We start from the raw sequence: 23,043 nt of genomic DNA on the forward strand, positions 1-23,043 counted from the left end.
TTTATTTGTCAAAATGCTCTAATATTCTTGCATGGTTTCTATTGTTCTCTAGAAAACGGGAAAGTCTCTCAAGAATTTTATGGATATCATCGCAAAAAATATAATATGCAGTTTAAGTAGGCTTAGTGATATGACGACTATATTTTCGTTTTATCCTTCACTTTTTTTTTGTTTGACTCGTGTTTTTCTTAGAAGAAGGTTATGAAAGAGGAATAGTTGTAGCGGTAGGCCGCGTTTGGTTGGCGTAAATGCCTCAACTAAGCTCATTTGATGTGAGTTGATGGCGTTTGGATGGTTGTGCAAGTTCCAGAGTCTGGTACCACAGATGCATAAAAAGTTATAAACGTCCTGCAGCTTGGCTCCATAGAAACAGAAACAGGACTAATTTCTCGCGGGATGCGAGTGATTAGCTAGTTAATGATATTGTTAATGTATAATTAGTATGTACTTCAAATGATATGAAAATTAATAAGTGGGATTAAATGTTGAATGAAAATAGGTGCACATAATAAAGATCGTGGTAGTACTTTTTATCTATATTTATTTCACATAACAATCGCTCTGTTAAGCTAGTTTGTCAGCCAGCAGTATTTTTTTCTCACACCAAATCATCATCAGCCAGCAGCCAGCCAGTAATATTTTTTTCTTACAACAAATCAGCACCAGCTACCAGCCTCCTCGAACAGAGTGAATGTAATATGTTCTCATATGAGGAACCAAACGACTTCTCATATTTAACTTACTCTATGCAAACCGACAACAAGACGCCACCATCTTGCATATTAGAGCCAAGCTGGCCTTGTCAACAAACCAATCACGCTCTAATGAATTATATGACAATTTATTAAAAAAACACATTGAAGACGCTTTTTGACCCTTCCCATTTTATTTTCGGCTCTAATAGTCCTTGCCGATCTTCATGTTGCCTTGGGTGAATGGGATTTAGTTAGAATATTAGACTATCAACTGTTTATTCAATAATCCTTGTATTCAAAACTTTGTTAGAATGTCTCATGTGATTAGAGATATTAAGATAATCGCCTACTAAACTAGGATGCAAGTTTTTATTTTTTTAGGCCAGTCTCAGTGGGAGTGTCATCGACACAGTTACCAAGACTGGAAACTTGAGAACTGTGTCAGTGGAGTGTCATGGTGATGACACTCTTCTCACATTTCATGACACTCCTCTCTCCTCATACTATTAGTACATGTTAGCAAATTTAATGTCCATGACACTCCTATAACACTCCCACTGAGATTGGCCTTATGTTATTGGGACACTCTAAAATTATCAAAATGAACTAATCTGAGTTTTAATGGAAGAGAATTAAGAAAAATAAACTAATGGAGTGACCTGGAACTACTTTCTAGGTACACATTTACATATCTGCTAGTGAGGCGTAATGGAGTGCTTCCACTAAAACTAGAACAAGCACTAATTTATTTGATGTTCAAATTTGATATGGTAAGATTCATTTACCTGGCAATATACATGTTAACAATGTTGAGGGTTGGGAGCACCTAGGGGGCTCCTTCCTCTTCCTCTCTCTTTTTCTTCCTCCTTTCCCCTCTCTCCTCCTCCTTCTTTATTGCCTCCAATGGAGTTCCTGGGTAGGGAGCTTGATCCCTCCTGCCATGCTGGCTCCGTCCCTAACCAGCATAACTATGGATCATATTTTCCTTTAATTAGTCATGGTTCTATTAGAGCTCTTATTGCTCTTTATAAAATCAGGTAGCATGCTAAATTGTTCATGATTTGATCATGACAGAAGAATATATATAAAATGAACACTTATATTAGTCTTAATGAGATAGAGACCATAGCTCCATAGGATACATTTGTGTAATTACATTTGAAGATGGAAATTCAAAGAAACCAAACAATTAATCAATACAATGAATATACTCTTTTCTTTTCTCTTCCAACCAACCAAATTACACGGGTCCTCAACTGAGCCTTATTTGAAGAATAACTCTGCTTAAATCTGTACCCCAAATAATAAAATCAATTAATTACAATTAGCTATCTTGCTCGATCATGTTGCGGACCGCGGTTATAGCTCACGCCATAGTTTCCTTAGCACTTTGGCATGGTACTAGGACGCGGCATCATTTGAGCGTCAGGGGTCTTGCCATTTTTCACAATGAAAACGGTATCCATGCCCCACACCGTGTGGCGATCAAAATGACAATGCATATACCACACACCTAAACAAGAAATTAAAAATGGCGCAAAGTTAGTAAAAAAATCGCATAAACAACGTAGATTATTACTACATCATTTGAAAGTTTGTGACCAAAATTTGCAAATTCTCACCAGGATTTGCCGCGCGGAAGCGGATTGCGGCCCACCCGGCCTTGGGCACGGAGACCGTGTTTTGGTACGGCGGGTCCACCAGGTTGTACGTGGCCGGGTCCGTGTTCTTGTCGAAGTTACCAAACCCTCGGCCCACCACGTAGAAGCTGAACCCGTGGAGGTGCATGGGGTGGTTCTCGGCGCCGAGGATGCCCGTGTCCTGGAACACCACCTCCACGACGGCGCCGTACTCCACCACCTTTACCTTGGTGCCCCGCTTCGTGAACGAGAGGTTCAGCGGCAGGGTCTCGGTGAAGTTGAAGAAGAACGGCGGCTTGTTGGGGAAGTCCGGCTCGTACACGCCGCGGATCGAGTAGTAGTAGGCGTCGAGGACATCGACGGGCGGGAGCACGAAGCTGACGTTGTTCAGGCTCGCCGCGAGGCGGGTGGTGCCGTCGATGGGGCCCGCGCACGTCTCGTTGGCCCCGCAGGGTAGCAGGTTGACGGCGATGGTCACGAGCATGTGCTCGTCGACGTGCGTTGGCACGTCGACCGGGTGGTCCTTGGTGACCAGGGACCGGAGCTGCGCCGTGTACGCCGTCGCGGCGGCGATGTCGCCGACGGCCGGCAGGCGGGGGAGGTCCGGCGGCCCCGCGGAGGGCGGCGCATCCGTGTACTCCAGGATGGCCGTGGCGGTGCTGTTGTTGACGCTGAGCTGCGAGTTGGTCGCGAACGTCCTCGCGGCCATGTAGTAGCGGCTGTTGCCTGAGCCGTCCGTGGGGCGGTCGGCCTCGAGGAGCGCGTTCATGGTCTGCCCCGGCGAGATCATGATGTGATCGACGGTGAACGGCTTGAGGTAGCGGCCGTCGGTGCCGACCACCGTGAGGCGGTGCCCGGCGACGCCGAAGAACATCTCGTTGGTGAGCCCCGCGTTGATGATCCGGAGCAGGTACGTCTTGCCGTGCTCCACGGGCATCCTGAAGGTGCCGTTCTTGGAGCACGGGAACAGGTCGCCGGGCTGGCCGTTGATGGTGTTGGCGTCGGAAATGTTGACGTCACTGCCGGTCCGCATGGTCTCCTCGAGCAACTGCTGCACATCTACATTCCACCACTCGCCTGCAGAATTTTAAGCCATGCATTCAGATCAAAACTCTGAAGAATTTCACTACCAGTTCGTATATATAGCAGTCCATAGCAGTAGTACTGAAAATAAATCCAAATGATCCATGCATGTACCGAGGATGATGGGCATCTCCTTGTGCGGCTTGGTGTAAGGGTAGGCGGAGCCGCGCTTGGGGTGGACGACGATGGCGCCGTGCACGGTGGCGCGGTCGAAGTCGCTGTGCGCGTGCCACCAGACCGTGCCCTCCTCCTCGGAGAAGATGATCCTGTAGGTGAAGTTGGCGCCGGGCTGGATGGGGCACTGCGTGATGTACTCGGGCCCGTCGAACCACGGGTTCCGCGGCTGGTCCACGCCATGCCAGTGGAGGGTGATGTTCTTGTTGCCCTGGTTGTAGACGTTGACGACGACGACGTCGCCCGCGCGCGCGTAGATGGTCGGCCCGGGGAACTGGCCGTTCACGGCCAGGATGGTCTTCTCGTGGCAGAGACGGGTGACCTTCGTCTCCTTTATCTGCAAAATTTATGTCACACTCCGTTAATTAAACTGTACCTGCTTCGTCAAGCTAATAATAAGAGCTTTGCTAGCTGGTGGACCCTCTGGTAAAGTCATGGCTTCCACGAACCACGAATTAGCAAGACGGTAAGGGTTTCTAGATGAGTAAAAAGTCACAGTCTGCACCTATATATCATCTGCACCAACCATACAAAGTTTATTCCCACAAATCAGACAAGTCACAAAGACACTGCACCTGACGAATGCAAATCAAGGAATGCAATGATCACGTTACTTAACCTATATATATATTTCAAAACCAAAACGTGCCTGTTGATTTATTTGTGAGCAGTGCAGATAGATGCATGCTGCTCGGGTAATAAATTCATGCACCTCTGAATTGAAGCTCATGAGTTCAGATGATATAGATCGCGCTCCCTTCGAAAAAGAAAAGAATATTGACATAGTAGTAGATCGATGGACTTACAAAGAAATCGTAGTGATTAGCCCTGGATGCCTGAGCCGGGCTAGCTGCAACACCGAATGTTAACACCACACCTAGCAGTAATAACCAACAAAGCCCTGCAGGCATCTTAGCTACACCACCCATCGCCGATAGATCGGTCGTCGCCGGCGGCCGGCCGGACACTCGACGCCGAAGGGATCGGACAGGAAAGCTAGCTCTCTGATGAGTATGCCTGATGTGCTCTCGCTGAGCAAACTTGGAACGTGTTTTATTAGTAACGAGCAGAGCTAGTAGCTAGCTACACTGCAATGTGCTCTGCGTTGCTGCGATGCAATGGTCGATGCTCATCCGAAGCGGATGCTGCTCAGGTATTTATAGAGAGACCCCTATGCTTATGCATGCTTCGCCATGTCAGCAAACCTTGAGAAAACGAACTAGTCGCTTCATGATGATAGTCTTGTCTAGCTTAGCCACTTGTCCACGTTTTAGTTTTGGTTTTGTTTTCGATCGCCGGCGCGGCACAATGGTATGTATGGTGGCTCCTCCAGAAGCCGAGCGCCTGCCTTGTGAAACGCATCGCGCCCTCCGTTAGCGTGAGTTGATTGGTGGCCTGCCGGCGCCTTCGCGCGCCGCCGGGCCGGCACGAGCGCGTGACGACGACGTCAAGTGCAGCTCTAGACGAGGCTTGAATATCTTCCCCGGGAACTGGCACGACGGCGACATTTCCGTCAGCTTGCATTGGGTTAAGCAAGCAAAGCTGGCATGCATCGTTCTTGTTCATCAACTTACCGGAACGGGTCAGAGGTCAAGGAACGAACTCAATGCAAGTTTTCAACGATTATTCGTATGCGTGGAGGAGTTACGTTCCGGGAGATGTTAGCTAGTAGCACACAGCATTGGATCGAAACTGTTTACCCTGTTGGGAGCTACAGCCAACAGCAGTGGTTAACGTCAGTGCTAGAAGTTTAGATTCTTTGGTAAACCTGATTTTTGAAGTTGTGATCAATTTGACTACTACCACTACATACTAAGCGTGCGTGGGTTACGTAATTACGTTATAAGAGCGACTCCAACAGATTGATTTTCCCCTTTCTCCTTTCTCATCTTATAGGGGAATCCCCCATCACAATTTTAGTTTATTGAAGAGATGTGCTCCAGCAGATTGATTTTTCCCTTTCCTTTTTAATTCATGAGTGGCCAGGATCTTCTCATACATGTGGATCTTGTGGCTAGGAAAGAATGGATAGAAAGGGAGAAGGAAAGGGAGAATGTGGAATTCCTCTTTAAAAAGGGGAGAGGAGAGGGAAATAAAAGAGAAAGGGGAAAAGAAAAAATCAATCTGTTGGAGCTAAATTTTTCCCCCTAAATCCCTTTTATGACTAAAAAGTGGAAAGAGAAAAGGGAAAAATTAATCTGTTGGAGTTGCTCAAGAAGCTATGCTGGCTGTGCGATCAAGAAGATAATATCTACATCTGCAGCTCTCTTTTTATTCTCCGAGCACTGGCTGTGTGACAGCCGCGTGTGGCTGTGTGCACTGCACATTAGTAGAGAAACCCATAGCCATCTCTTCTATTTGTCTCAGCTTGAGTTTAGACCCGGGACTAATGCTCTTATTAGTTCCGAATCTAAATTTTATGAATGTCAAAGGACTTTTAATCCCGGCCTTGTTGATAACAACAACCCGGATTAAAGGGAGATTTTTTTAGTCCCGGTTGGAGTCATCAACCGGGACCAAAGATTCCTTTAGTCTCAGTTGGAGTCATTATCGGGACTAAAGGACTCTTCATGGATTAGTTCAAAACTAGTCTATCAACCCGTGCTCCCGCACAAGCTAATTAGAATTAATATAAGAAAGATGTTAATAATTATAATCATCTATGTTACGCTCTTTTTCATCTATTAAATATTCTAACACATACTCTAAAATCTATATTTTTCATTGTCTAGTTACAATAGATTTCATTTTGCATCACACCTCCATATATATTTGATATATATTTAGTTGAACTATTTGTTTGTAAATTGATATTTTTATCTCTTCCATCACACGAATATATGGTGACATAAATCGTGGGTAATATTTTTATATAAACAATAATATAAATAATATATTAATAATGATATAAATAGTAATTTAGAATTTTATATTGATGCACTTTAATATTTCATTATAATTATATAATTTAGATTTAGATTTAGAAGTAATTTAAACTGTGATAATAATGAAATAATTGGATAATTTATATGCAAATTTAGAGGGGTATTTGTATTATTTTTTCTAATGGCATATGTGGGTAATTTACACAAAGATTAGGAGGTTATTTTAGATTGTTTTTATAATGGCAGATGTGAGTAATTTAGATACATATTTAGGGGGTTACTTTAGTCTATTTTCATAATAGCAGAGGTGGATAATTTATTAGAAAATATAATATATCCGATGGTTATTATAATTATAGATGTTGGATTGATGGTTGGATGTTTCTGATTTTTGTGAGAATTTATAGGATTTCTCCATTTTTTTAGAGTGTCCACCTAAGATCCTAGGTGGCTTCATGTGAAGGCTACAAAGAAGTATACAATTAGTAATAGTAAGATGAAAGTATCTTGTCTAGAGTCACAAGTGATATGTAGGTGAAATAGTAAGAAAGTTATGTACGTACAAGGCAAGCGGTCTTGGATTTGAATCCCACGGAACGTAGTGATGCTCTAAATGATACAACCGGGACTAAAGGTCCGAATTAGTTGTCCCGGTTGGAAAACCGGAACTAAAGGGGCTTTCCAACCAGAACAAAAGAATTTCTCTACTAGTGGTGGTGTGTGGGGTGGAGCCAAGAATTCCAAATGAGGGGGCCCAAGCAGGGGGGCTAATTAAAAGAATAATATAAGATTATCTGTTATTTTATTATTTGGCCAACAAATAGAGGCTCCATGTTCGCTCTCAAGGTCTAGAAATTCTCATGTTAATTGGAGAAAAATAGAAAAATAAAAACTATCCATCACTGTCATTATAATAAAAATTAACCTAAAATACTCATGTGCCTAATTAAAAATCACCCACCAATGCTATTATGAAAAATTAAATATAAAATATCATTTAGCTATGTATCAGTTACAACATATACTATTAATAAAAACTAAAGCTAACAACAGTCAATCAACATAAAACGAAAATAAAAATAATTATGTGCATAATATTATTAAAGCTCCCTAAATCAAATTGTTATTATAGGTAGATTATATTTGAATTGTTTTAACCAACAATAAAGCATAATTTATAATAATAAATAGGGTGATGTATGGTAAAAAATAGTATAATTTTTTTTGAATTTTCAATACTAACCGCGCAAATGTGCGGGTTATACACGTATTTTTGTATTTGATTAGAGATTTTAAGTGGAATTACGAGAGCGTTGGAGGGGGGGGGGGGGCAGACTCCTGCCCGCCCTGTATGTCAAAAATTTCAACCCTACATGGTTTTAAATTTGACGCAATCACCAGATGCGACGCAAACAAACAAACAAACGCATGGTGTTTTCATATGCATTTAATTTGGATCACATCCATTGGGATGGAGGGCATCTCGATCAGAGCATATGCATGGTGGCGACCTACTGATGCATCTCAATCAGAGCATGAGCATGCATCAATGCATGCTGGCTACCTACGGCGCGCACACAGATACGACACCTGTTCAATAACCAGCTGGCTGGAGATTCTCGGCGAGCTAGTAGTTAGGTAGCCTAGCTTCGCGAGGCTTGCATTCTTTGCACGGCGAGTACGTACGTCTGCGACACTGTGACACCAACAGCGATGACGGGAAATCTATTCATCACATATGCGATTTCCGACGAGCCATCGCAGAAGGAACTGTTGCTACTGCCGGCGAGCTAGGGGAGGAGGTGGAGCGACTGCCGGCGATCTGGAGGAGGGGGGAGGGGGAGAAGGGTGGTTGGTGGGTGGAGCAGCCGTCGGCGAGGTCGCCGGCGGCCGGGGTGGTAGAGAGAGGCGGCGGCCTTTAGGATTTGGGTTACGGGGGTAGGTGGCTCCATGACCTCCGGCTATAGAAGGGAGGCCGGGGGTGGCAGTTGGGCCGGCGGAGGGCGAGGCGGCGCGGGAGCGCCGCCGGCCGGGCAGGATCTCCGGTGGGCGGCGGCGGGGCGAGAAGAAGCCAGCGGCGCGGTGGCGACGAGCTGGGTTAGGGTTGGCGGCAGTGGAGGCGTCGGAGGCGGCGCCGGAGCCAGGGGATGGCGGAGGAACGGCGGCGGAAGCTTCTGCGATGGATTGCTCCCCCGTCGCATATGCGGAGAATAGACTCCCCGGATGTCCTCTACTTGCTTTGCGAGTCCTCGCCTGATCTACCGGCCGCGCAGTTCGGTAACTTGTCCCTGTCATCCGAATGTCTCAACTCTCAAGCAACTGCTTGAACGCCGCGTGACGCAAACAAAAAGCAGACCAATTTCCAGGTTCCGTTTTGACTTTTTTTTCCAAAAAGAAGGAAATGGTTCCGTTCTGGCTACTTGAACCAGCGAAATTCGTGAACTTTTTCACTGGTTGAATTGCATGGTGTGGCTTGGTGCATGCATGCATGTCTTACGAAGCAAGCAGGTACTGTATGGATGAGCTAGTAGGCAATAGCCAGGAACGAGCGAACTGCGGGCGTGGAGGCTGGATTAGGAGAGGCCCAACAAGGTCCACACAAAAGGTTGAACACGATGTTGCCACTTGGTTGGGCTTGGGCATCACCTCGTGTTCAAAATGACATAGAGTCATAGACGGTTTAGATACTTTTGCGTCATGTTTTTAAACTTTGGCTACCACATCATACTACGTATCAGTAGTCATTGGCTAGTATTCAGGTCCTTAGATATATTAAAGTGACATGATGCATAAACTTGGCTTGAAAGCTTATGTCCCTATTAGATATGCAAAAGTGACTATGCGTAGGTTTTTCTCGAAACTTATCCCTTTAGGTTAGATATAAGAAAGTGACATACTGCTAGCTTTATCTCAAAACTTACTTTTGTGTATTCGCAGAATTTGTACATAAAAGACCGCGCGTGTTTGTCCCAAGACGTCTCTTACATGAGAATGAAGCTCTAGAATGTCTGCATGGGTCCAAGTTTTGACCAGGGTTACAAAGAGGTACAACCCTGTACCTGATGGCAATATGGCAACGATTCAATTTCTGCGTTGACAAATTGCTAGTCTGAAGATTTCAGTAAAATTGAGTAGCCTGTGGGCAGAAGTTTTCAAAGTTTTTCTTGTCTCATCCCTCGGAAAGAACATTTCAATCCATGCTGTCCTGGAGACATATAAAAATGTTCAGGTCAAACTGTCACTCGCTATTCCTGGAGAAAAAACAAAGTTGCTTAGGTCAAATTTTCATTCACAGATTCACTCAGCTAATAAGTATGCGGGAAACAGAACACTGCACAGATGGTTCGTCTCTGAATTAATCCTGCCATATATTCCGTTCGATCTCACTCGCACCCGGTACGTGGGTCTATTCAAGACGTGCCGCCGTGACCTCCAGGCTTCAACCACTTGGTGAATCATGGATTGAATTGAAGGAAATTTCGTCACAGATGGAGCTGAGTTTCAACATAGAATGCTGTCTGTTTGGAAGACGAAGCAGTAAAATACAAAGCCCTGGAACAACTCAAAACGAACATGATGAGCTCCTCAAGAGATGCACATGCACTGTTCTAATAAAACGTGCTAAACACGCATAGGAGAAAGTTCTTTTTCCAACGAATCGGAAGCTGCGTTCTTCTTATCCTACTCAAGGTGTTTTCTGTAGGCCAGGGGGTTCATCCAGTCCTGGAAGATACGCGAGAATGCATATGAGGATGTCCTAATGCTAATCCGTCACAATCAGCGCTAAGGCCGGGAGATGTCAGATTTTGGCTTTGTGCATAAGTTTTTTTTTTTGATCTTGTGCATATGGTTTTGACACATCGTGACTTAGTTGTATAATGCATCGCTGAAACAAAAGGATGGCAAGACCCTCCGATGCATGGGGTCATAGCATTCTGTTCCTTCTGCTTCACACACGAATTGTAGTAGCATATTTAGAAATCTATATTTATTTATATAAAAAAGATTAAACACGAATGATCATTCCCAAGATCAGGTTTAGGCTGGCTTGTATTTTGCATTGAAGTCGATTGGGTGGGTAGGAGAGCTTACTCTCGTTCGTGAGATAAATCCGTGTCCAACCAAAATCCGTCTGGACAACACAGAAAATCTGATGACCCCAAGTTGGCACAGCAAAAAACTTACCAGGCCTGGCCCATCTACTGGCAACATCGTCGGCCCATCACAGCACCACGGTCTTGATTTGCTCTACTCAGCACCGTCCTGCCGAACCCACTACGGATCCAAGGGAAACGCGATGCTGTGGCTTCCCTCTCAGGAGTCAGGAGCGCACCGTTTAGTACCACCTCGACGCCGCAATCCGACGCGGGCGGGCGAGCTGCCTACATAAGAAAGCCCGTGGCCACCGTTGCTCCATACTTACCTGGACGGGGTCGATGGGCGATCATGAAGGCCCATGGCCTAGATCAGTGGCTCACATTGCACTTGGTGGGTGCGCTGGTCTACCATCTCCCCAAGTGGGAGAGTGGACGTCATAATTTGTGCGAGAGGGGGTACGCGTTCGCGCGGCCCCTGCCAATTGTAAGAAATTAAATTTTGGTCCTTCGGCAGCATTATTATCATCTAGTAGGTCGTTCTGTAGAAATCGTGGATTTGAATCGTTCCTGGGCCTGAAGCTTTCGCGGCCCAATAATTTTTACTTTTCGGCCTCCGTAGGTTGTTTTTCTGTTACCGGCGAGGTCTTGCGGCGCGTCGCTCTTCCACTGAGCCATCTCCTATCCGATTACATTCGCCGGGTCATCTCGAGGCCGTCACGCCGGTGTTGCTGCGATGCTCCTCCTCCCGAGGAATCCAGTCCTCACCGCCCCGGCGCTGCCATCCTCCCCCTCCCCCTCGCTCTCTCCATCCCGCCTCCGCCCCTCCCCTGCACCGACTCGCGCACCTGTGCTTCCACCACGGCATCAGCAGACGCCACATCTGCTTCCCCCGCCGCATCAGCTGGCGCTTTCTCGGTGGAGGACTACCTCGTGAGCAGGTGCAATCTCTACCCCAACGTTGCCGCCCGCGTGGCGCCGGAGCTCTCGGCCATCAGGTCGCCCTCCAAGCCCGACGCCGTGCTGGCCTTCCTCGCCTCCGCGCTGGAGTTCTCCACTCCGCTCATCGCCTGCAGCGTGCTGAGGACGCTCGCGCCGCGCGCGGACGAGCTCCGCGCGCTCGGGTTCACCACGTTCCAGATGGGTCTCCTCGTCGCGCGCTGCGGCGCGGCCGTGTTCCGCTCACGCGAGCTCATCTCGACGGTCCAGTTCTGGCTCCCGTATCTCCGTGGCCGCGTCGACAAGCTCGTCGCCGCGCTCAAGGGCAACCCGGGCCTTCTCAGCGCGGACCTCCGGACGGTCAGGTCCACCATCGCGCTGCTCCTGGAGGAGGGCACCCTCTCCGACGATGACGTCGGCTGGTTTGCCATATCCTACTGCTCCAAGCTGCTCATCGCGAGCCCGGAAGAGGTCGACGACGTCCTGGCACGCGCCGACGAGTTCGGCGTGCCGCGCAAGACGCGGGCGTTCAAGGACGCCATCATCGCGGCGTTCAGCGCGAAGCCGGAGCGGCTCGCCTGGAAAGCCGCATTCTTCAGGGACGAGCTCGGGTGGACGGAGGCGCAGGTGAAGACGGCGGCGGCGAAGATGCCGACGCTGCTGACGGTCTCCGCGGAGCGGCTGCGGAGGAACTGGGAGTTCCTGACCACGGAGGTTGGCATGGACGCGGAGCGTGTCGCCAACTTCCCGGCGCTGCTCAGGTACGACCTGGAAGGGCGGCTTGTGCCGCGGTTCCAGGTGATGAGGGTCCTGCAGGCGCGGCGGCTGTGGCGCGGCAGGGATTTCAACAACATCGCCGCCATCACGGAGGAGGATTTCGTGGCCAAGTTCATCAGGCCGTTCCTGGTCAAAGTCCCAAACTTGGCCAAAGTTTACGAGGCCGCCATTGTCAAGAAGGAAGCACAGTAGCTGGCCAAAGTTTACAAGATGCTCGACAATTGAAGAGCTCCTAGTTCCTGTAGATTTTCGCAAGATTGTGCGGCGAGTGCATGTAGAGTACAATTCGTATGAAACATTTCAAATGCAGGCTTTTATGTAAAGAGTAGATAGTAGCATGAAACTGCTGATCCGTGTAAACTGACGAGCAACTCTTGGACAATGGCAGTGCTATTGGAATTTTTTTTTGAGGGGGTATTGCTATTGGAATTGGTGTAGTACAGTTGTTATTTTGCGGAGCCTTCCCTCTTGAGCAAATGCAGTTGAATAGGGAGCTAAATAAGAAAAGCAGTTTGAAATGATATAGCGTTCGCTTTGCACCCTGTAACGTGAGAAAAATAAATAAAATCAGTGACATAAAAGCATTTCAATCTTGAACGCTCTGTTGTCTCTTGTGCGATGCAAGAAGTAGTAGTTGAAAAAAAAGAGAGTGAAATCCTTGCAACCATATCCAATCTCTGAGCCAAACTCCAACAGCAGATAAAGGAGGTGTCAGCCATATCGGCATATCCTAACTTGTTCGGTTACTACTGCAATCTGGGACCAAGAAAATTAGGCCCGGAATTAGTAGTGGGTCATCTCAGCCGAGGAGCCAAATCTGAACAACCCAGCAAATTTCGCTATGCATCTGCAACCAAATTCTGATCGAGCTTGTCAGTTCCACCAAATTCGGAACGCATTTGGCCTATGTTTGCGAGAGGACGGCCAGGCGCACCGGGCACCCCGCCCGGCACAGCCTGCAGCTTGCGGCTGCGGCCCGCGCCACCGTCCACCGAGCTGCGGATTACACAACCCAAGTCAAAAAGCCACCACCTGCTCGCTGGACGGGACCCTGCCACGCCTCGTCCCCGTCCCCGGCCATGCCTCTCCTCTTCCTCCCCGGCGCCGCCGCCCTCGCCGCCGTGTCCCTGCTTCCGCCTCGCTGCCGCCTCTGCCTCACCCTCACCCGCGCGGCCGCCACGAGCACAACCGCCACCCCGACCCCAGCTCCCGCGAGCACCTTCGCCGTCGAGGACTACCTCGTCGCCAGCTGCAACCTCACCCCGCCGCAGGCGCTCAAGGCGTCCAAGAGCCTCGCGCACCTCAAGACTGCCTCCAACGCGGACGCCGTGCTCGCCTTCCTCGCGGGCCTCGGGCTCTCCCCAAAGGAGGTCGCCGCCGTCGTGGCCTCCAACCCGCGCGTCCTCTGCGCGCGCATCGACCGGTCCCTGGCGCCCATCTCCGCGGAGCTCCGCGCGCTGGGGCTCTCCCCGTCCCAGATCGCGCGCCTCGCGCAGATCACCGGCCGGTACTTCCTCTGCCGCAGCTTCGTCTCCAAGGTGCGGTTCTGGCTCCCGATCTTCGGCTCCCCGGAGCGGCTGCTCCAGGCCAGCGACTGGAACTACTGGCTCCTCACCTCCGACCTCGAGAAGGTGGTCGAGCCCAACGTCGCGTACCTCAAACAGTGCGGGCTCAGCGCTGCCGACATCGCCAAGCTGCTCGTTGCCGCGCCACGGCTCGTCACCATGCACCCGGAGTACGTTCAGGACGCCGTGCGACGCGCCACGCAGCTCGGCGTGGCGCCCGGCTCCCAGATGTTCCGCCACGCACTCTCTACCGCGGGATGCATCGGCCAGGAGAAGGTCGATGCCAAGGTCGCCGTCCTGAAAGAAACGCTCGGCTGGTCGCAGGAGGAGGTGAACCTGGCCGTCAGCAAGGCACCGCGGATCCTGGTCGCGTCCGAGGAGAGGCTGCGCCGGAACGCTGAGTTCCTGCTCAACGAGGTCGGGCTGCCGCCGCAGTACATCGCGCGCCGGTCGGTGCTCCTCATGTACAGCCTCGAGAGGCGGGTAGTGCCCCGGCACCTTGTGCTGAAGGCTCTCAAGGAGAAGGGGCTGGTTGAACAAGATCGGTGCTTCTTCAACGTGGTCGCGCCGACCGAAGATAAGTTCTTGGAGAAATTCGTTGCTCCCTACGAGGAATCCATCCCCGGCCTTGCAGATGCTTATGAGTCTGCCTGTGCGGGGAAGGTGCCAGAGGCATTTCAACATTGACTGCAATGGAAGGAGAATTTGGAGGTGTGTGTTCCGCCCCCAACCTCATTCCACTGATCCTGTTTCAAAAGAAAACTCATTGTACTGATGAACTATAGGAGATGGAGTAGCTTCATGGTCATTTAGATGAGGTCTGTTACAGCCCTACAGGCGACAACATAAACTGATGCTAATAACCAAAAAAAGTTTCATTTCTAAATTCTAACCGAGTGATGGTGTTCATATAAAAGTACAAGCCGTGTTTTCCTTTTGCTATCAAATTTTAGTTAACATAAGATGGGCACCATCACCCTATAGAATGTGTCATATAGTTGTGTCCTTACTGAAGTTAACATTGCGCTTCATCTTGTATTGCGCCGCCTGTTTATGTGGCAAATATGTTCTGATATATACATTCTAGCACAAGGGATTGTAGAAGAAAGCCTTCGGAGTGCTTTAAAAGCTACGCTGATTAAAAAAATGTAACCATGCTGCTTAATGTAGATCACTCTTCAGTAACCAGTACTGTTACCTTCATTCTTAATGGCAGGAATATCTTTGGTCACAGTGCTTGGTTCAACTTGGAAATACAAATTAACTATGAAGGAAGGTCTGCATTTGTTTCATTGTCATTGGGCTACGGGAGTACAAAATTAGTGTTTTCCTTGAAGAAGTGAACCATCTCAGCCAAGCTATATATGCACAATGCTGAGGTGTTACCTAGGCATCCGTTGACAAAAATTTCATCAGAACACAAGCAATACAACGACGTTTGGATTTTGGATGGAAGGAATGCTCCTCTTGTAGAATTCTTCGTGGCTGGAGAGGCGACTTCAGTTGGACAGGCTAATAGACTTTGATTCTGTTGTATGTAATATGTAACCCCAGGCTTGATTTGAGAAAAATTCCTTTTTGAGAGTTTTCTCATGGAGATGATTCTGTAAAGAGAGGTAGAAGCTGTGCAGGGTAGCTGCCGGAGGGATTTGAACATTGACTAGAACCACAGGGAGAGTTTGGACTTTGGAGGTGTGTTTGTGTGTCTCCAGTCTCCACCAATTGGCAACCTCGTCGTTCTACTTGTGGAGTTGTCTCAACCAATTGTTTTTCGGCCCAGTCACTGGACCAAATCCCTCCTACTTGGGCCAAGCAAATCTCCGGTTGAGTTTTGACTCGGGTCGGGTCGAAGTCGGACGCGGTTTTTTTATTTTTATATTTTTAATTTCCGTTTTTTACAAAAATATATTTTCGATTTGGAAAATTACAGAAATATACCCGGCCGCCCCGCAGCCGAGCGGCCGGGACCTGGCCGCCCGGCAGCCGGGCGGCAGGGGCTTATCTACAAAAGAAAGACCAAAAAAATTGCAGACAGGTCCCCGGGGACCCGCCGCCCGACAGCGGGGCGGCCGGCCACCCAGGGCGCCCGGCTGCGGGGCGGCCGGCCCCCCTATATAAGGTGTTGACTGCTCCTCACCCCCTCATTTGCCTTACTAAAAATCCAGAAAAAAGAAAAGGGAGGGAGAGGAGGGGTGAGGGAGAGGCAAAGCGGCGAAGCCCTGTCGAATTTTCAAGCCGGCGACTTTAGGTAACTAAAATTTTCTACATTTTATAAATATATTATGTTGTAATTATTTTGTTGAAACAGTAGATTAGCAATCTATTTAATTATTATTAGGACTGATTAATGGTATATTTAGGTGTAGTTGCTTGTAGTGATTAGCGTTGATATAGTACATTTAGTGTTAGATTTAGCTTTTCAGGTCCATTTACACTCCACACTCCGGGTATCCTGAAAATGTCCGAAAATATTAAAGGCAAGTTCGAAAATTCACTATATTGCTTGTGCGTGCGTGGCACCTCGGCGTCGTGACGTGTTATCTCGGCGCCACATATTACAGCGCCGACCCTCAGGGTCTATTTCTGCAAAAAGTTACAAAAATGGATCAAATGTGAAATTATTTCACGAAAATGGCTAAATTGAAAAAAAAGGCCGGCCGCCCCGCTGCCGGGAGGCGGGTCCCCAGGGACGTGTCTACAATTTTTTTCGTCTTTCTTTTGCAAATAAGCTCCTGCTGCCGGGTGGCCAGGTCCCGGCCGCCCAGCAGCGGGGCGGCCGGGTATATTTCTATAATTTTACAAATTGAAAATATATTTTTGTAAAAAACGGAAATTAAAAATATAAAAATAAAAAACCGCGAAGTCGGACTTCGTCGTGGCCGCACCAAAATCCCCAGCCCTCCCCACTCCCCGCCGGCCGCCGCCACCATGCTCCGCCTCCAAAAACATGTCCTTCCCCCCCACCGCTCCACCTCCCCCATACACCTCTCCCTCCAGCGCGCCCTCCTGTCCATCGCCGCAGCCGCGGCCTCCTCCTCCCCGAGCCACTTCGCCGCGGAGAACTACCTCGTCACCTCCTGCGGCCTCACCCGGGAGGAAGCCGCAAAGGCCGCCAAATGCTTCTCCCACCGGAAATCCCCCGCCAACGCCGACGCCGTGGTCGCCTTCCTCACCGGCCCGGCGCTCGGCCTCTCCAAGGCTGACATCGCGCTCCTTGTGACCAAAGACCCGCGCATCCTCAACAGCAGCGTCGACAACAACCTGCGGGCCCGCTTGGACGGCTTCCGCAGTCACGGCTTCTCCACCGCGCAGATCCGCAGCTTCGTCCGCGTCTCCCCCTACGCCTTCCGCGCCTTCAACGTCGACGAGAAGCTCGGCTTCTGGATGTCTTTCCTTGGCTCGCCCGACAGGCTCCTCCGCATCATCAAGCGTAACAACCGCCTCGTCTTCTCCGACCTCGACAAGGTGGTCAAGACTAACATCCGGCTCCTTCAGGAGCGCGGGTTTTCTGTTCAGGACATCAACAATATGTGCGTGACCAACCCGAGGCTGCTCACCTGCAAGCCGGACGTCACCAGGGCCGTCCTCGTGCGCGCCGACGAGCTCAGCGTGCCGCCCAACTTGCCTATGTTCAGGTAGGCGGTGAGCACCGCAGCGGGCCTCGGCCCCGAGACGATGGCCTCAAAGCTCAAGATGATACGCAAGACGCTCGGGTGCTCCGATGCTGAGGTTGAAACAATGGTGCAAAAGAACCCGATGGTGCTGATGACCCCCAGCGAGAAGCTTCAGCGTGTGTACGAGTTCTTGACCAAGGTGGTTGGAGTTGATGCCAAGTACATCCAGGGCAGGCCCACCATTCTGATGTACAGCCTGGAGCGCCGCCTGGCACCCCGGAATTACGTGATGAAGGTGCTCCAGGAGAAAGGATTGATCCGGAAAGATTTGAGCTTCTACTCGATTGTTACAGTTGGTGAGAAGACGTTCTGCTCCAGGTATATAGATCCTTATAAGGATGTTCTTCCTGGCCTTGGCAATGCATATGCATCGGCTTGCAAAGGGAGAATACCCACCTGATGCTTGCTATGAAGGATTATGTTCGTTTGTTCCAATCCTTTGAATCTTCGCTGACAAACTGTCTATCCTGGCAGCAATTGTGGTTAATTCTTGGCACATCCAGATACCCTGATGTGCACTCTGCAACTCTGTACTTGGCCAGTAGCATTCAGATACCCTGGGTAGAGACCTTTTTTTGTTTGCTTTTGGCTTCTGTTTGTGTTTGGCTGAACCCGAACCTTACGTTGTAATTTTGTTGCTTTCTAAGCAACGAAATTTGGGTGTGACCCTTTGTGGAAAAAAACCAAGACCTCGAGGGTGCGGTCAAGGCCAACATAACGTTCCTGCAGCAGTGCGGCCTATCTGTTTCTGACATTGCCAGGCTCATGTTGCGCGCCCCAAGGATGTTCCTATTGGAAACAGAGCGAGTCAAGGAAATTGTGTTGTGTGCCGACAAGCTTGGCGTGACCGGCTTGCCACAGATCAGGGATGCTCAGGCAAGCCCTGGAGCCCATCTACAACATTAGCCCTTGGAGGATCAGTGCAAAGTTGGATTTCTTGAAGAAAACTCTTGGATGCTCTGAGTCCGAGGTGCGCACTGCAGTTGGCAAGTTGCCATCCATTCTGGCTTTATCAGAGGACAACCTTGGTGACACTGGAATTCCTTAGGATGGTGGTTGGTCTGGACACTGAATATATTGTGCGCAGGCCAACATTGTTAGGTTTTAGCATGAAGTTCTGGTACCCCAGAATTATATCCTAAAAGTTCTGAAGACAAAGGGGTTTGTTAATAAAAATATTGACGTCTATGGTGTGGTTAAGATGTCCGAGAAGAGATTCACAATGAGTTTTATAGAATGTTACTCGGTGACTATTTCAAGGCTGGAAGGTGCTTATGCTGTGCTTGTGCAGGGCAAGTTCCTCCCGAAATCCAGTAGTGAGAGCTTGGAATGGAGATGTTGAGTGCCCATTCTGCCTCCAGAAATTTAAACTATTCTTGCTCCAGTTCGGAATTTGTGTGAACTGATTACTCATGTTGTGATTAAGCATGTACTTTGTTTGGAAGATCTTCATTTGTTCTTGGTTGCAGTTTTCTTGCTTCATGCAGCTTACTGGCTTGTGTCCAGCCTACCTGTATAAAGATAAAGGATGTTTTTCTCCTAGTCTAGCTATAGTGCAGCTAACTTATTTGATAGCAAATGAATCTTTTAGATTTGACTGATGTGTTGCTGTTATGTATTATGGATTCCTTATTATATATTCTCAACTTCGGCAACAGTAATGGTATCATTTTTTTGTCTGAGCCTAAGGTTTCACTATAACTCGAATTATAAGTGCCATTCTGTTGATGCTTTTTTTAACAATATTAGTTGCACCCCCAGGAGTTACAGAAGGGGATTGTTTTGCCACTTGTACAGCATGATGCAATATGAATTGCATGGTATGCATATTTGTTTCAAAATGTAATTCTTTTATGTAGAAGCTTCTCCACTTCTGTTTGAACAACTGTATGAATCTATATGGAGTACTTTTTTCATGACATATGGTTTGTTTAGCTTCAGCAGAAAATGAGAACTTGGCACAACTCATGTTCTCTTGGAGAATCTTATGCTTGCACTGATAGTCTTCGGATCATTAGGCGCCTGACACCAAAATGTTTAAGCCAAAGGAAGAAATACAGTCTTTTCCCAGGGCGCCAGTGGTTGATATATTAATCTTGTATTCTTGTTACATGAATTTCCAGTAAAATCTGGTTTCAGCCTTTCAGGTCATGTGTTTTGACCTGATCGGTTGTCTACCGTTCCTCTCTTTGCTTGGTGAACCTTAGTACCTTACTAACCTGAACCTCATAGCTGATGGATCTAATTACAAAATTCATTAATATATTATCAAATATAGGTTTTACTACTGTTATGGTTTAATTACTACCTATTATAAACTTATATTGTTTTACAATAATTCTTCATTTTAGGACTTTGTTACCTTTTTGCTGCTTTAGTTGACGCCATACTTCCCATTCCAAGGATCTAGAATTCTAGAGAAGAATGCCTTTTCATAAACTTCAAGTGCATTTGCTTTTCAATCGCAACATGGCATATATTAACTCGAGTGTGCTAGCATTTCAGGGCTGTAGTTAGGCATGGTATGTCGACTGAGTATTCCATTGAATTTTTTCAATATGTACTGGCACACTTGTGTTATATACTTGCTACTTTTTTTTTCTTTCTGAGCAGTTGCTTGAATTTTCATGTATGGTCTCTGTCTTGGAGAATGCTATGCTCATGCTAAGGGTTCATGATGAACTTCAACTGCTTATTATTCAGATCTGATAAGGGTTGGGTGCAATTGAAAAAAAAAACTCAGATGTTTATCGGTTGCTTCACAAGTAGGATAGTCACTTAGTCAGAAAGCAAGGTAACCATGGTTATTAACTTACCTGCAGTCCTGAATGTTTTCACACTTGATGGACAGATGCTTGCTTCTGCAAGATTGAAGAGTCAAATAGTGCAGGTCCGTGCTGCAGCTGTGGCAAACTATGCTAGTTTTTTTTTCCTGGATAATGCAAAATGTGCAAGTTTGAAAGGTTTGCAGCTGATGCTCCTGCTCTGAGGCGCTGACTCTGTTGTATATATGCAGGAACAGGAAGTTCAAATATCTGCTGCATATAGGTATAACCTTTCATATCTATGTTCTTTTGTAGCAGGGCTAGCAGCAGTTGCAAACTAGTTCGGTTCAAAAGGACAACTTTTCTTTTACGTGGCTACTAACTATGATTAACATCCCTTGTTTTGGTTTAGAGTTGGCATACATGTTGTTCTGGATTTGTTTACCGTGCTTCTCAAGCTTCACCGTGTGCATACTGAAGAGGGGAGAAAGCCGGGCGTTTCTGAATTTTGGTACGGCATACTACGGTACCTACCCTGCCGCTTCCGCCGAAACAGTCCGGCCCAAACGAGCTGGCAAATATCGGGGCCGGGCACACGCGAGCGGCGCCGCCGTGGAAATGCTCACCCTCAAACAGCGCCTCCTCTCCGCCCTCCGCGCGGCCGCCCCACTCCCAGCCGCCTCCCTCCGCCGCCTCTCCCTATCCACCGCCGCCGCCGCCACACCGCCCGCCGGATTCCTCGCCGAGGACTACCTCGTCTCCAGCTGCGGCCTCACGCCAGCGCAAGCCCGGGATGTCTCGAAATACCTCCCCCACCTCAAGTCCCCCGTCAAGCCAGACGCCGTGCGCGCCTTCCTTGCCGGCATCGGCCTCGCCGAAGCTGACGTCGCCACGGCGGTCGTCAGCTGCCCGGGGCTCCTCTGCTCCAAGGTGGACGGAACACTGACCCCCCGCATCGCCCAGCTCAGCGAAATCGGCCTCTCCCCTCCCCCCAGATCTCCCGTCTGATCACCGTCAAGGCGTCAACCCTGAAGTCTTATTTAGCCCTGTCAAGATCTCCCGGCTCTCGTTCCACCTCTCGTTTTTGGGATCCTACGACAGGGTGCACTCCGCCCTAATCAGGACCCGCTACCTCCTCCGTTCAGACGTTGAGACTGTTGTCAGGCCCAACATAGCATTCCTGCACCAGTGTGGCCTAACTGACGATGATATTGGCAAGCACTTTTTGATCAAGTCGAGGATGCTCCTAGCGCAGCCACAGCGTGTGAAGGAAATTGCAGCGCGTGCTGAGGAGCTCGGCGTTCCACGCAATTCTGTGAATTTCAAGCACGTCATGCCCATCCTCTACAGCTTAAATGCTGGGAGGCTCAATGCGAAGCTCAGTTTCCTGAAGAAGGTTATGGGATGCTCTGAGGCCGATCTGGGCAATCTGGTGCGCAAGATGCCAGCAGTTCTATCACGTTCAGAGAGTAAGATAGGGCGCGCAGTTGAGTTTCTGAAGGCGGAGGTTGGATTGGAACCTTCGTACATCTTTCACAGACCAGCACTGCTCGGTTATAGCATTGAGGGGCGGCTAATGCCCCGGCATTGTGTCTTAAGGATTCTGAAGGCAAAGGGGTTTCTGAGCAAAGAGATTAGCTTTTACTATGCAGTTAATATAACAGAGGAGAGTTTTCTGGAAAAGTTCCTTCTCCCTTATAACAAAAGTGTTCCAGGGCTCATTGAAGCTTACGCTGCTGCTTGCAGAGACCAAGTAGCCACTGAACTATAACTGTGAGATGCTAAACTAGAACTGTTGGATATCAATTCGGCCTTGCAAGTTGATACCTGTAACCTGTTGATGCGGTAAGATGTTACAGCCTTTTCGCTTTAGATAGGATATCTGGTTATCAGACTACTCATTCTGTTATCATGCTTGTGTGCTGATATCTCTGAGGCATTTCAAAGAACTAAGTTTGGCTCCCTGCTAAGTTAGTATATGGCTGCCGATTCATAGATGTGAACTTTCTGCTATGTAGACTGTAGTATGCAGTCAACACGCCTTATGAATTTCGATTTTCGAAATGTAACACTGCTCATCGCTATCAGTTCTGTAGAAATATCCTTCTTGTTTTCCTTTTCCCCCCTTCTTATTTGTAATGGCTATTGCTTTTGTTTATTTATTTATATATAACCAGTAGGGGCTTGCCCCTTCTGTGTGTCTCTCTCAAAAAAATTAAAAGAAATATCCTTCTTTGTGAAGCGACTTGCTTTATTGCTTTCTTGGAACTTTAGTTTAACATTTAGACTGCAACAATAGCTACTGACATGCACCAGCTTTCCAGCTCAATGCTTGTTCTTGTTGCCACTGTTGTTCTTGAGTTAGAATTGCTGTTGTTATAGCTCAAAGGGCTGTTTCGACTCCTGTTTCCATCCTTTTTCTGGGACTACTTTCCATAGTTGTAATTCTTTCATTCTATAATGCAAGGCAGAGCTCCTGGCATTATTTGGAAAAACTTAAACCTGGGCTAAGATAACCTGGGATGAATGATGAGTACTTGGGTTAGTTAAATTTCCATTTCAGTGAAACATTGATCCCATTTTGCTTGTTTGGAAACGTCATCAACCAGGAACATCATTTAATGAGATATGGTTTGGTTGGGTGCATAAGGGATTTAAAATTTTGAAAGGATGCAAAGGATTAGAGGAGCTGTGAAAGGTAGTTGCCTTTTTTTTCCTGTTCCGTTAGGTTAAGGATAAGAGGGGATATGGT

At 48.0% G+C, this 23,043-nt stretch overlaps 4 protein-coding genes, 1 non-coding gene and 1 pseudogene across 5 annotated transcripts; 5 read left to right on the plus strand and 1 right to left on the minus strand.

The window, feature by feature from the left end:
- Positions 1-1,776: 1,776 nt before the first annotated feature.
- Positions 1,777-4,746, minus strand: LOC120657257 (laccase-21-like). Its single transcript, XM_039935545.1, has 4 exons — positions 4,399-4,746; positions 3,533-3,929; positions 2,318-3,412; positions 1,777-2,208 (listed from the first exon to the last, which is right to left on the minus strand). Exons 1-4 carry the CDS (start codon positions 4,519-4,521, stop codon positions 2,078-2,080), a joined length of 1,746 nt encoding a protein of 581 aa, XP_039791479.1. The 5' UTR covers positions 4,522-4,746; the 3' UTR covers positions 1,777-2,077.
- A 6,146-nt stretch (positions 4,747-10,892) lies between these two features.
- LOC120657862 lies at positions 10,893-11,053 on the plus strand. The gene has a single exon (XR_005668396.1). It is a non-coding gene; the product is annotated as a U1 spliceosomal RNA (small nuclear RNA).
- Positions 10,902-12,736, plus strand: LOC120657261. Its single transcript, XM_039935548.1, has 2 exons — positions 10,902-11,413; positions 11,446-12,736. The coding sequence occupies exons 1-2, from the start codon at positions 11,308-11,310 to the stop codon at positions 12,477-12,479; spliced, it is 1,140 nt and encodes a 379-aa protein (XP_039791482.1). The 5' UTR covers positions 10,902-11,307; the 3' UTR covers positions 12,480-12,736.
- Positions 12,737-13,229: 493 nt separating this feature from the next.
- On the plus strand, positions 13,230-15,612 carry LOC120657259 (transcription termination factor MTEF1, chloroplastic-like). Its single transcript, XM_039935546.1, has 2 exons — positions 13,230-14,563; positions 15,069-15,612. Exon 1 carries the CDS (start codon positions 13,367-13,369, stop codon positions 14,537-14,539), a length of 1,173 nt encoding a protein of 390 aa, XP_039791480.1. The 5' UTR covers positions 13,230-13,366; the 3' UTR covers positions 14,540-14,563; positions 15,069-15,612.
- Positions 15,613-16,716: 1,104 nt separating this feature from the next.
- On the plus strand, positions 16,717-20,154 carry LOC120657260. Its single transcript, XM_039935547.1, has one exon. The coding sequence runs from the start codon at positions 16,781-16,783 to the stop codon at positions 17,489-17,491; it is 711 nt and encodes a 236-aa protein (XP_039791481.1). The 5' UTR covers positions 16,717-16,780; the 3' UTR covers positions 17,492-20,154.
- Positions 20,155-20,845: 691 nt separating this feature from the next.
- On the plus strand, positions 20,846-22,532 carry LOC120657258 (annotated as a pseudogene).
- The last annotated feature ends 511 nt before the right edge of the window (positions 22,533-23,043 follow it).

This window comes from Panicum virgatum, chromosome 1N, assembly GCF_016808335.1.
Source record: "Panicum virgatum strain AP13 chromosome 1N, P.virgatum_v5, whole genome shotgun sequence".
NCBI lineage: Eukaryota > Viridiplantae > Streptophyta > Magnoliopsida > Poales > Poaceae > Panicum > Panicum virgatum.